General features: G+C 59.7%; 5 protein-coding genes across 5 annotated transcripts; all 5 read left to right on the top strand.

Annotated features, from left to right (window-relative positions):
* Nucleotides 1-386: 386 nt before the first annotated feature.
* On the top strand, nt 387-1,640 carry LSCM1_05143 (uncharacterized protein; the record flags this gene model as incomplete). Its single annotated transcript, XM_067322616.1, has 1 exon — nt 387-1,640. The coding sequence occupies one exon, from the start codon at nt 387-389 to the stop codon at nt 1,638-1,640; it is 1,254 nt and encodes a 417-aa protein (XP_067178479.1).
* Nucleotides 1,641-2,311: 671 nt separating this feature from the next.
* Nucleotides 2,312-3,046, top strand: LSCM1_05142 (uncharacterized protein; the record flags this gene model as incomplete). Its single annotated transcript, XM_067322615.1, has 1 exon — nt 2,312-3,046. The coding sequence occupies one exon, from the start codon at nt 2,312-2,314 to the stop codon at nt 3,044-3,046; it is 735 nt and encodes a 244-aa protein (XP_067178478.1).
* A 3,313-nt stretch (nt 3,047-6,359) lies between these two features.
* LSCM1_05141 (uncharacterized protein) lies at nt 6,360-8,096 on the top strand (the record flags this gene model as incomplete). The annotated part of the gene is made up of 1 exon (XM_067322614.1): nt 6,360-8,096. The coding sequence occupies one exon, from the start codon at nt 6,360-6,362 to the stop codon at nt 8,094-8,096; it is 1,737 nt and encodes a 578-aa protein (XP_067178477.1).
* Nucleotides 8,097-8,786: 690 nt separating this feature from the next.
* LSCM1_05140 (uncharacterized protein) lies at nt 8,787-9,107 on the top strand (the record flags this gene model as incomplete). Its single annotated transcript, XM_067322613.1, has 1 exon — nt 8,787-9,107. The coding sequence occupies one exon, from the start codon at nt 8,787-8,789 to the stop codon at nt 9,105-9,107; it is 321 nt and encodes a 106-aa protein (XP_067178476.1).
* Nucleotides 9,108-10,327: 1,220 nt separating this feature from the next.
* Nucleotides 10,328-11,065, top strand: LSCM1_05139 (uncharacterized protein; the record flags this gene model as incomplete). Its single annotated transcript, XM_067322612.1, has 1 exon — nt 10,328-11,065. The coding sequence occupies one exon, from the start codon at nt 10,328-10,330 to the stop codon at nt 11,063-11,065; it is 738 nt and encodes a 245-aa protein (XP_067178475.1).
* Nucleotides 11,066-12,095: the final 1,030 nt, after the last annotated feature.

The raw sequence follows: 12,095 nt of genomic DNA, 5'->3' as shown, positions 1-12,095 counted from the left end.
AACTCGACCCCCCCTCCCACACACACACACTCTTTCCGGCTTCACCGCCTTCCTTGTTACGAGTCACTGAAGATGCGGGTGCAGGCACTGGCGCTGACGGACACGTTTGTGAGCGGATACTGCTCACGGAAGTTGCCAAGGCGCGTTTTCTTTCGTCTTTCCATTTCCTTTTTCCATTCGATAGTCTGCGGGGCGTCGCGACCGATCCGAGAACAGTAACAAAGACCACCGCAGCGAAGGCGCGCACTCGAAATTGTCCGACTAGACCGACACACACACGCACGCACGCGCACGCACATCGTGGGGGAGGGAAGGGAGGATGGGCGCCCTGCGCGTGCGCGCATTCACGCAAAAGGTGGTGGTACGACGGCACCCGCTGAAGCGTCATGCATCGAGAACCGGAGCCGATCCCTATCAACGCTGCGGGGCAGTCACCAGCAACGCTCCTAAAGACTGTTGCTATGTTGCTTGTGGCGGTGGCCGCAGCGCTTACGACATACCCAATGATCGAGGGTGCGAAACGCGTTCACAGCTCTGATGTGGCACGGCAAGGCCAAGTAGAGGCGGCGGCGGCAGTTCTCGTCGCTCCGTCAACTCCACAGCCACCGGCGCAGATGAGCCGCGCTGCCTCCCCCGCGTCGGACACGCGCCCCTTACCACCATCCTCCTCCCCCTCTGTACTGTTGCCTTTTCCTCTCACCCCCTCTGCTCCCCACAGCAACTTCGATAACGCTTCCTATCTGACCAGCAACGCGTCCGCCATTCCTGCGGTATTAGCCACCCTAGGCGATAAATCTCTCATCATGGCCTTGCCGACCGACCAGCTCACAAATGCGCAGATGAAGGAGGAGCTGCGCACCTCGTATGGCGTCACCGATTTCACAGATTGCATCGAGCATAGCGATCTGCAGAAGAAGCTGCAGGCCATTCGCGACTCGGCCCCCATTACCCACGGCCTCCGCTACGGCACACTTCTGGAGATCGGCAACGAGAACCCCACTGGTGTCGTCACCCTCATTCACGGTCTCGGCGACTCCGCGTACGGCTGGGAGGACGTCGGCCATGAGCTGTCGCGCCGCCTGCCGCACCTCCTCTTCCTATTGCCTACCGCTCCGTCCCGGCGTGTCACTATTAACGGCGGCATGCTGATGCCCGCTTGGTATGACATCATGGACATGACCAACAACGGATTGCTCAGCGGCCGTCAGGACGCCACCTCCGTCCGGCAGTCCTGTGACTATGTGCGTAGCATTGCGCACGTGGCGGCGAAAAAGCACGGTGTTGCGCTGCATCGCATCGTCTACGGCGGCTTCTCCCAGGGGGCGGCTATATCGCTCTGCGCTGGGCTGACGGCGCACATCGCTCCAGCTGGGATTGCTTGCATGTCCGGCTACCTAGCTGCGTGCGCGGATGTGCTGCCGTGCATTATACAGAAGGCAGTCCCCATCACCATGTTCCACGGCCGTCAAGACCCTGTTGTCCCACTCTCGGCGGCGAGGGAAACGAAGGAGATCTTGGAAAGCAAGGCTGGTGTCACCCCGATCAGCTTCCTGGAGTACAACATGCAGCACTCCACCCTGCCAGAGGAGATCAACGACCTCGCCGCGTTCATATCTCGCGTTCTGCCAGCGATGTTCTAAGCGGGCGCAAAAAGAAGAAAAAAATGAATTAAAAAAGAAGACACTGAGCGGCGAGTCGGTAAGTGTGCGTCTGTGCCTTTGCGAGCTGGCCAGTTGTCTGGGTATATATATATACATGTGTGTGTGTAGCTGTTTCGCCATGAGCGCAGATGGCAGTCAGAGGTGCCTCGTTGGGGTGATAGAGGATACCCCCCCTTCCCACCACCACTACCACACACACACACGCGGCGCCCATTCGGGGGTGGTGGTAGTGGTGGTCCTAGATAAGCAGCAGGAAGGAAATACGGTCAGGTCAAGAGAATGAAAGGGACCCACACCTCGGGTAGTCGCGGAACCCCTCTTCGCTTCCCGTCTCCCGATCCAATATCGCACATGCGCGGGACGAGGCGAAGAAGCCGTCGCGTGCACGCCAACTCCCCACTCGCACACGCACACACGCCCCCCTCCTCCCTCTCCTCTTCCCCTTTTTACGCTTCAACTACTCTGCGCAGAGGGCGCCTCAAAGTCTCAGCAGGAGGCTAAGCTAAAACGGGTGCGCGGCTGAGCAGCACTCGTAGCCTGTGTGCGCCGGTGTATGTGTGTGTACCCGCCCTGAGTCCCTCGTGCGTTGTACTCCCCGAAGGACGATAGGGAAAAGGCATAGCGAGCTGCGCGCGCCCTAGTCCCACACCATGCGGCTCGCGCCACTGCGATGCTCAGCGGCGGCCTTTCGCTTCACTCCGCTGCGTCTCCAAGGCGGGATCAGCGGCAGCGGGGGTGGTTACCGCTTCTTCGAAGACATGTACCCAAAGTGCGACCCAGCACCGCGGTACAGCTGCTACGAGGACCAGATGCAGAGCCCAACAGTAAGGTCGCTGGAGCCCAAGAAGCAAGTGACCGAGAGCGAAAAGCTGCATCATCTGCATGACTGGAAGAAGGACAAGGGCGGGCTCACCCCACCACCGGCGTTCGGCTGGCCGGAGGAGTGGGGTCCCGAACCAGGGGAGGAGGGGCACAGCGAATGGTACAAGAAGAACCGCATGTACATGTCATACGAGGAAAAGTCGCGGTACGACCTGCGCATCGGCGTGCCGGTGGAAAAGAATTCGATGCGGCACCAGGAGATGCCGTACCAGAAGCGCATGAAGGCGGCCTACGTGAATTTGGAAGAGAAAAATCCGCAGTACTTCGACCCGCGTCAGCGGAAGTACTGGGCCGAGTACTCGTACGAGGATCAGCGCGACACGGTGGCTAAAGCGCGTGACGATTACATCAAGGAATGGCTCGACGAGCCTGGGGTGACCAAGGAAAACGTTGCCAAGAAGATTGGCGACTACAACGGGACGGCAAAGAATCAACACGTGAAATCGGTGCAGCGGCGGCCCGAGTGGGAGCTCGCGCCACGGCCCGAGTACGATGACGATTGAGCAGGAGGGAGAGGGAGAGGGAGAGGGAGAGAGCGACTACGAAGAAGGGAGGCAGAGAAGGAAAGAGAGCATAGCTGTATGCCATTCTGCAGCACCCTTCCTCTTCCTTGCTCGTGCTCGCGACTGAGCTTCATGTGCGTGCTGCTGCTACTGGTGATGGCGAGGTTGGAGGTGGGGGATGGGACGAAGTGAGGAGAAAGAGAGAGGGAAGGGAAAGGGGCCCACCAGCTGATGGTGATGGATACCGTAATTCCTTCTTATTATGAAGACGAGAGGGAGGGGGGGCTTTGCCTTTCTCGGCCTTCTCTGAGAGGATGCCGAAGGATTTCGTACTGCTTCGTCTCGCGTTCGGCAGCGCACGTTAGTTGCATAGCTCTAGCTACGTGCACGGGCAGAGGCGCACATTCACACAAAAAAAATGTGATCACTCACTCCCCCTCTCCCCCTCTCTCTTTCTGTCTGTCTCGTGCGCTCAACACCCGAATCTGGATCGTGCTCATCTACTTCGCCATGGGTGTCCCCTTCCTGATCGCCCCCCACCCTCACTCTGCTCTCATGTTTCTCGCAAGCTACGGCTGCCCAGAGGCTCGAGGCGGAGCTTCGAGAAGCAGGCGCTGTTTGGCGGGTGGATTCTGAAGTCCTCTGCCTTCATGGCACTTGTACGTTTCTTGACGGTGTGCGTTAGCGTATCCATAGCTGACACTGCTGCCGCGGAGATGGCGGTGCCGAGGGAAAAAAAAAGAGAGCGGCAAGGAGGCAGCGGCGGCACGACTGAGATGAAGAGGCAGTCGCGTCTGTGTGTGGCAGAGGGAGGGAGGGGCAACAGCAGCGGCGTAGCCGCCACTGCAGGAGGCCCCTTCAGCGGGCACGCCCATATCGCTATTGCCCACCCCTTTCCCCCCTGAGTGGGAGGGGCCTGTGCATGACTCTTTATCGCCAACCCGACTCGCACGGATACTGTGCGCCTTCTGCGTGGTCCCACGACTCTTTCCTTCTCTTCTTTCCAAACCCTATTGCACACATATGTGCAATCAACAAGCGCGTGTCAGCACAGGACCGCCGAGAGGATCCCCGACGTGGGGCAGCTGCAAAGAGGAACGGAACGAGTCGCGGAAGTGCGTCCGCCCTGCCCCTCAAGCGCTAGCGGCAGGGAGGGAAAGACGGATAAACAGCCACGCCCATGCTTCGCTGCAGTCTTGGAGGCCACTTTGTGGCGATGTCGGCCGTCTCCATTGCCAACTCGATAACTGTGACGTCTCGCCGCTTGATCTCCTCACCAGGCAATGCGTCCTCGTCTTCAACAGTCACTGCACGTTCGCCTTCATCTCTCTCCACCGTGTTCGCAGGGCGACAGAAGGCCGCCAAGTCAATGCCCTCCACGTCAGGAACAGCAGCAGCGGCAGGCAACATCCACAAGCTCAGCGACGACAAGGCAGAGGCCTCTGCGTGTGCTGGGGCGGCCGACGACGTTCCTTCGTACTCTGCTGTCTCGCATATGAGCTACCTCCTGCTGCACAGTCGCCGGCTCTGGCTGCCGCTTGTGCTCTACGCCTGCTACTACACACTGTCGTCGTACCTCAGCCCACTGCAGGCGGGTCTGTACGCGACAGCCAGTGTTGTGATGCAGCGACTAAGCGTGCAGGGCCGCAGAAACAAGGCTCGAAAGGACATGACCGGCTACACGTGCGTCGTGACAGGCGGCACTAGCGGCATTGGCCTCTACACAGCAATGCAGCTGCTGGACATGGGTGCTCACGTCATCATCGCTGCGCCACCGGGTAAGGAGAAGGATACGACGACTTTTTTCCAGCAGCACTGTCGCGTCTCTGCTCCTGCTGCGCCCACCGCAGGTGCGCCATCCGCCACCTTCTCTGCGCATGAGCCTCTCGAGAAGCGCATCACCTTCGTCGCAATGAATTACATGGACCAGCTGGAGGTGGTAGCGGCGGCCGCGCGCATCAAGGCCCTCACTCACGACCGCATCGACCTCCTCGTCAACTGTGCCGGGGTGTGGAAGGAGGAGCCGACTGTGACGAAGCAGAAGTTTGAGGAGCACATCGGCGTCAACTTTCTCGGGCCGTTTCACTTCACTGAGGCGTTGCTTCCGTCCCTACGCAAGTCACCGCACAGATGCGGCCGCATCGTGTATGTCACATGCGCCTCACACAATGGCGTCTCCAAGGGGAACGTGGTGCGCGATCGCATGATGCTGCTGCCGGAGCCGAACGAATCGCAGATCACCGCGCGGTGCTACAGTGCGTCGAAGCTCGGCAACATTTATCACGCTCAGTCTATCGGGAGCCGCCGCTACGAAGGCATCCCGCTGAACCACCAAAGCAATCTGCACCCTGTCGATGTGTGCTGCGCCGACCCGGGCTTCTGCTTCACCTCACTGCAGCAAGTGAACGCGAGCCCGTTCCTCGGCCACAACGTCGTCGCCCGCACGCTGCGGTCTCTATGGATCAAGGACGCGTACGAAGGAAGCCAAACCGTCGTGAACTGCTGCGTACGTGACACGATCGAGAACGGCGGCTACTACGCCGAATGTGCCCTGATGCCAAGCGGGCTCAGCAAGCGCGCACAAGACGCGAGAAGCCGCGACGATGTAGTGCGCTGGGCCATGGCCAAGACGATCGCCAGGTACTACACCCTACGGCCGGAGTAGGCGGTACCCATCGTCGGAGGCGTTTAGGCGTTCCTGTGTCTGTATGTGCGCGCGCGTAGGCGTTCTGTGTGGCAGCAGTTGGTTGCCGTGATGTGTTGGTGAACCTTAAGGTGAGGCAGGGTCAGCCTTCGCCGGTGCGCCTTTGTACCAGCGGCAAAGTAACACAGCAGCGGCGGTGCAAGGAAAGAGATGATGAAGCCTGCAATCCGCAGCTGCAGGATTGGGAGGGGCCGTGATGTTGACCCTATTCCACCTCGCTGGAAGCGTGCGTACCCACAAGCGCGGTGTGTGTGTATCTACGTACCCTGTGCACTCACGCCAAGGAAGCAGTGAATGAGCCCGCTTGCCTTTACCTTCTGCTCCTTTCCCTCCCCTGCCTGCCTGCCTCCTCCTATGGAACCCGCACTCACGATCCTTGATGCCGGTCTTTGTTGGAGGGGCGGGGCGCTCCTTTGCACTGCTTCGTGCGCATCTTCTCTCTTTTCCTCAAACGCTCGAGTGGACGGCGTGTGCGTGTGTGTCTGTCTGTGTGTCTGTGTTTGTGTGTGTGTGTGCGGGCACCTTTCTTAGCCTCCAATCACGCACGCGCGCTGATGCAGGAAAGGCACGCAGATAAACGCTCGACGTGGTGGGAACCCAAGACGCAGCATGCATCGCCATCGTGCTAGCGTATCCGTCGCTGCAAAAGCAGCTGCTCCTCGGGCAGTGCACCGATGCTCACAGCCCTTCACGGCCCTGCTCCGTCTCCGCTGCAGCTGCACCGCTGTCGCTCATCGCACCGCCGTCCTAGCCCACTCTCAACGACTGGTGCACATGCCTTCTCTCACCCTGGTACGCCGCTGGGTGAACAAGGTCTCGCGTGGAGTGGCCTCTTCACCAGTGAGCTCTTCTCTGTCGTCATCTTCGACGCCATCCAAGGCCTTGACGGCAACGTCAGACGACGCCGTGGCGGTAACCACGGCAAGCGGCTCAGGTCCCGTGACGCAGCACACCAAGCTGCGCCTTGCGCGCCCCTCACCGCGCTCCATCTCGCATGTGAAGCAGGAGCCGCTCTTCCCCGGAATGTTTCGCCATGTCTCGATGTTCGAGGGCGAGCACATCTACGACTATGGCCACCACACCTTCACCATCATGCGGGACAGCGCAGCTATGGGTGTCATACCGGCAGGCTGCATCCTCGGCGGCATCGTCACTCACATGCGCTCATTGCCGGTGATTCCGTTTGAGGTGCAAGCTGTGTTCATGGGGGGGTTGATCGTGCTGTCGCGCCTCATGGCTGCAGGCAGGCGCAATCGATGCCGTAAGGACCTGACTGGTCGACATGTTGTCCTCACCGGCGGCACCAGTGGTATCGGCAAGGCGACCGCGGCGCAGCTCGCAGAGATGGGGGCGAACATCACCATCATTGGAAGGGACTCACCGCACGCCGCGGAGGCTATCGGGTACGTGCGCAGCCATGCCAAGAACAGTGCAGAGCAGCGAATCGACCTGCACACGCTGAACCTGGAAGACTTCATCGCGGTGCGAGAATACTGTAAGCGGGCGCGCCAGAGTCATCGTCCCATCGACATACTGGTGAACGCAGCTGGGGTGCTGCAGGAGAAGCCCGTGACGACCCGCTTTGGCGATGACATGCAACTGGCCACCAACTTCCTTGGCCCGTACCTGCTCACCGAAGGCTTGCTCCCACTCGTGGAGGCGGCGCGCGGTCGCATTGTCTACGTCGCGTGCGCCGCACACGTGGGGGTGAAGGGGAACGCTGTGAAGACTTACCTCAGTGGGCGTGGTGTGTGGTCGCCGCGAGTGGCAGACAGGTTCGACGGCTTCGAGCAGTACGGCTTCACGAAGCTCGGCAACATTTTCCACGCACAGCAGCTTGCCCTCCGCTCCTACCCGAGGCCAGATAAGAGTAGCGTGTCCTCAAGGCTGACGCGCAAGCAGCAGACTATCGAGGCGGCTGGTGGATGCAAGCAGCCTACGTTACGCAGGTTCGGATACACTGCGACTGCTGAAGCCGCCTTGGCCTCACAGACTAGTGGCACTGACGCTGCTGGTTCCATTGAAACCGCCGATATCGAGCCACGCTTCACGTGCTGTGCCTGCTCACCAGGAGGAGTCGTCACGAACCTGTACCGCAGCATTCCGCTCGCCGTCTCTTTCAGATATCTGTACTACCTGTACATCCTTATCATGCGGACCGCATGGGAGGGTAGCCAGACGGTAGTAAGCTGCTGCGTCCGGGACGATTTCAAGAACGGCGGGTACTACATGAACACGCGGTATCAGCCGGCCGGACTGTCCAAGACGGCCTGTGACGTGGCGGAGCGCGATCAGGTGATGACGTGGGCGCACCAGAAAATGAAGCCGTACATGAAATGGGATTAGGAAACACACAGGTCTCTCTTCCCCCGCCCCCCCACATATGCGCACACCTGTTGAGGTGTGTACACGCGCACTCGTCACGGGCGAGGAGAAAGGAGGGCTTCGAAGAAGGGGGGCGATTGGATAATAAAAAAGTCACAGACGTCTTCGAACGACACAAAGCAGCTTAAAAAAAAAATCGATGCCGCCAACGTGTCACGCGTGAAGGTCACGCACACAGGTGCGCAGCTAGGCAGTTCCCGGGTGATCAGAAAGGCAGGGAGGGGTGAGGGAGAGAGCCGATGGTGTATGGCGTCGTCCTGGTGACTTCACAGGCCGGCAGTTTCGGCGCATCCGCTAGTTGTTGTTCCTGTACAGATGTGTGCATCGGAGGGAGGGAGGGAGAGTGCACCCCGTCTTCTGCACCGCTAAACGAAGGCGAGGCTTGTGGCAGTTGGGGGAAGTTGCCGTGACACGCCTTGAAGACCCTTCTTCATCCATGGCGCTGGGCTCCCCACCACCACCGCCTCACCCCTTTGCCTTCCCCGACACCGTCGGCTTGCTAGTCCGCCTTCTCAGAGGAAATTAAAACGCGAACGTGTCTCACTCGTCCACCCACACAGCCCTCATACAAAGCACTAACAGACCCTAAACGCACACGCGCACATATACTCACCGACTCGCTCTCTCTCTCTCTGCACGCTCACGCAGCAAATGGGCCTCACTCAAGATCAGACGCAGCGCGTCAAGACAGCGTTCCTCAGCTACGCGCAAGGGCAGCCGAAGGTGAGCGAGGCGATGATGGACCAGCTCATCTGTGGCGCCATCCCTGGACTGTCGTGGGAGCAGCTCCAAGCGAAGAAGGCGGTGCGCAAGGTAGGCGCTGACGGCTACGACCTCGGAGCCTTCTTCGCCATCGTGAGCTCCGACTCGGCGTACATCGAGTTCATCCAGCAGTACTTTCCGCCTGCGCCGCCGGATCCGAAGGAGCCGGAGGTGGACGCACTGGCACTGAAAACTGCCAAGGGCTTCTAAGCGTACAGACGCAGGCATGCATGCATATTGGCACACGTGCACCTGTCGGCCGCTGTGCAGATTTCTGGGGGGGACGTGGGAAGGGGAGGGGGCGTTGACGACGACAGTGTAGTGAAGAACGCCTTGTTCTTTGCATGGGTGCAGCAGAGGCTCTGACATGGACGCCACGCCCTCCTTCCCCCTCACACACACACACACTTGACCGCGCAGCTGACATTGGTGCTCTCGGTGCCCATGGGCATAGCGCAATCTGAGAGGTGACTCGGCTGCCTGCCTGTCTGTAGGCTCGTGTGCGTGCGCATCCCGAAACGGGAGGGTGGTGTCCGCCACAGCCTTTATTCCGCTCTCCCTTTCCTCTCTTTTGCTACCATCTTATCTGTTACGCGGTTGGTAAGATGGCGCTGTGCGTGCAACGCTGCCTTGTCCGTCATATTCGCGCGTGTGTTAGTGCTGATACCCTTCTGTTGCTAACGTTCCGACTGGCTCTGTATACTTGGCCTTCTTCATGTGCGGCACTTTCAAAGATGAATCACCATGTAGAGCCCTTGAAGGGCATTCGATCACCGTCGAACTACTTCCGTCAATCCCCCTCCCCACACACACACACACATCCACATCCACACACACGTGCCCACCCATCTCTTCCCCCTTTCCTCTCCCTATCGATGGGGAAGGTTGAGGGTGGGGAGGGCTGGACATGAGAGCGTCTGCATGTGTATATATGTCTGTGTATTAGGGCGGGAGGAAGCCATCGGCACGCCCCCCTTTCGCCCTCCCCTTTGCATCTTCTCCCGATGCGCGCCAGTCTGCATGTGGAATGGATGAGTGCTCTCTGCGAGCATCAGCCGTCTTCGAAGGGCTCAACGCCGCCACCATCCCCCCTCCCTTTTTTTCTGTAGTCGGTGAGCCTTGGTGATGCGCTCTTCGCGCCATGGCGACTACTGTAGGTTCGCACGGCATCGCCCTTCCAGCGCAGCTCTCCCCGTCACCCCCCCTCCCCCTCCTCCCTCATGCCTGACCTTCTCGATCTGGCTTGGGCGCACCCCTGTGCACATATGCCGACTCGACATGCCGGCGGCTGCTGCGATCACCTCTCCTTTATCTTCCGCCTCTTTTCTGCTCAGTCGTCTCACCGGAGAGTATACACACATTCCACTGAGAGATCATCAGGACCGTTTCTCTTTCCCCCTCCGCCCCCCCTCTCTCTCGACTTCCAAAGAATGGACAGCGACTTGTCGGCGGAGATCGCCCGCATCGAGGCGGAACTGGCGCAAGACGCAGAGATGCGCCAGCAGCAACAACAGCAGCAGCAGCATCCCCCTTCTCCCCTGCTGGGCTTTGGTCAGACAGCGCCGGCTCAGCCGCAGCAGCTGCAGCAGCCGCTCCAAGCGCAGCCGCAACAGCCACCGCCGCAGCAGTCGAACCCCTTCAACATCAATGCCAGTCCTTTCATGTCGGCCCCGCCGCAGCCTGACTACTCGCCGCAGCAGCAGCAGCAGTTTCATGCACAGCAGCAGTTTCATTCACAGCTGCTGCAGCAACCCATGAGCAGCGCTGGCCAGGCGCCTGCGCCAGCCTCTGCAGCAACCCCAACCGTGCACAGCTTCTCTAAGGACTCAGACAGCCGCTCGATTTTCATCGGCAACCTGCCGAGGGGAACGGACGGCAGCGCGACGACGACGACGGAGGAGCTGGTGCAATTTTTCGCGGATTGCGGCAGCATTCTCAACTGCACAGTGCTGAAGGACCGCGCGACAGGGGAGCTGAAAGGCACCGCCTACATCGAATTTGCCGACTACACCGCGATGGGCAAGGCCATCGATACGAAGAACAATTCCAACTTCAAAGGCAGCACCATAATAGTATGTGTGAGCATCTCCTTTCTTTCCTTCGCTAACCCTCTAAGCCGATGCAATCGGGTGGGAGGGAGGGGGAGGGAAGGGAGGGCGCGTGCGTGAAGCGTGTTCGTCTGCGGTAGTGGAAATGTGTTTCGCAGGCGCACTGTCTCTCGCCAGAGGGGCCTCTGCGGGCGTCCTCGCACAGCAGAATGGAAGACGGTGCACCCGAAGCGCCTCCTCACCTTTCTGACCGCCCACACACGCCGCCCTCTCTTTCCTCTTCCCCACCCCTTCCTCCCCTAATCCTCCCCTCTCCCACCCTAACCCACCCCTCTCCCCCCTAAGCTGCTGAGCGGTCTGCTGCACAGGTGTGTGGGGATCGGCGCATGCGATTCAAAAAGGTAGGAGCGTCAATGAAGGTGTAAGCGTGTCGAGGTGTGCTTAGCAAGATCGAAATGCCCCCCCCACTCCCACCCCCACCCCCATTACACATGCACACTCCTCCCTCCTCTCCCCCCTTCCCCTTCCGACTCTCCCTCCACCCCTGGGGTATAAAAAGGGGTGGGAGTAGGGGGGTGGAGCTTTTTGGAGGGACAGTGGCGTGTAACCGTAAAAGACGGCACCCAAGCACACATCCGTGGCGGGAGAGGGAGAAGCGGTGCGACTTGTGAGTTGAATGCTGAGCAGAGGGGCGCCAAGACGCACACACACATGCAAGCCGAAGGGAGCACAGGTAGAACGCATGCGCAAGGCAGCCCAACATGAACCTTTAGATCACGAAGCAACAAAGGAAAGAAGGCGTGCCGGCGTGAAAGCTTGATGCTGTAAAGGTCGCCGTGGTGTGGGTTGCTTACAGCGGTAAAAAGACGGAGGTGGTGAAGTGGCAGCGTACACACACACGCACATCCACGTAGCGAGGAAAACGTGAAGGCGAGGGAAGAGGGTGTGTGGGTGGGTGGGAGAACAAAACGGAGTACCCCCCCCCCGAGCAAGCCGCAGGTCCTCCATCCCCCCCTCCTCACGTGCTTGCACATCCCTCTCTCTCTATATATATGTTTATATGGATCCACGTATATATATATATGTCTGTGTGTGCAGGTACGTGACGAGGGGGGAGAGTAGGAGAGGTCGTCGGCCCGCCTCCGCCGCC

The sequence above is a fragment of the Leishmania martiniquensis genome, chromosome 24 (assembly GCF_017916325.1).
Source record: "Leishmania martiniquensis isolate LSCM1 chromosome 24, whole genome shotgun sequence".
Classification (NCBI taxonomy): Eukaryota; Euglenozoa; class Kinetoplastea; order Trypanosomatida; family Trypanosomatidae; genus Leishmania; species Leishmania martiniquensis.
Note: the sequence above shows the minus strand (reverse complement) of the source record. Positions and strands in the feature narration are given on the sequence as shown.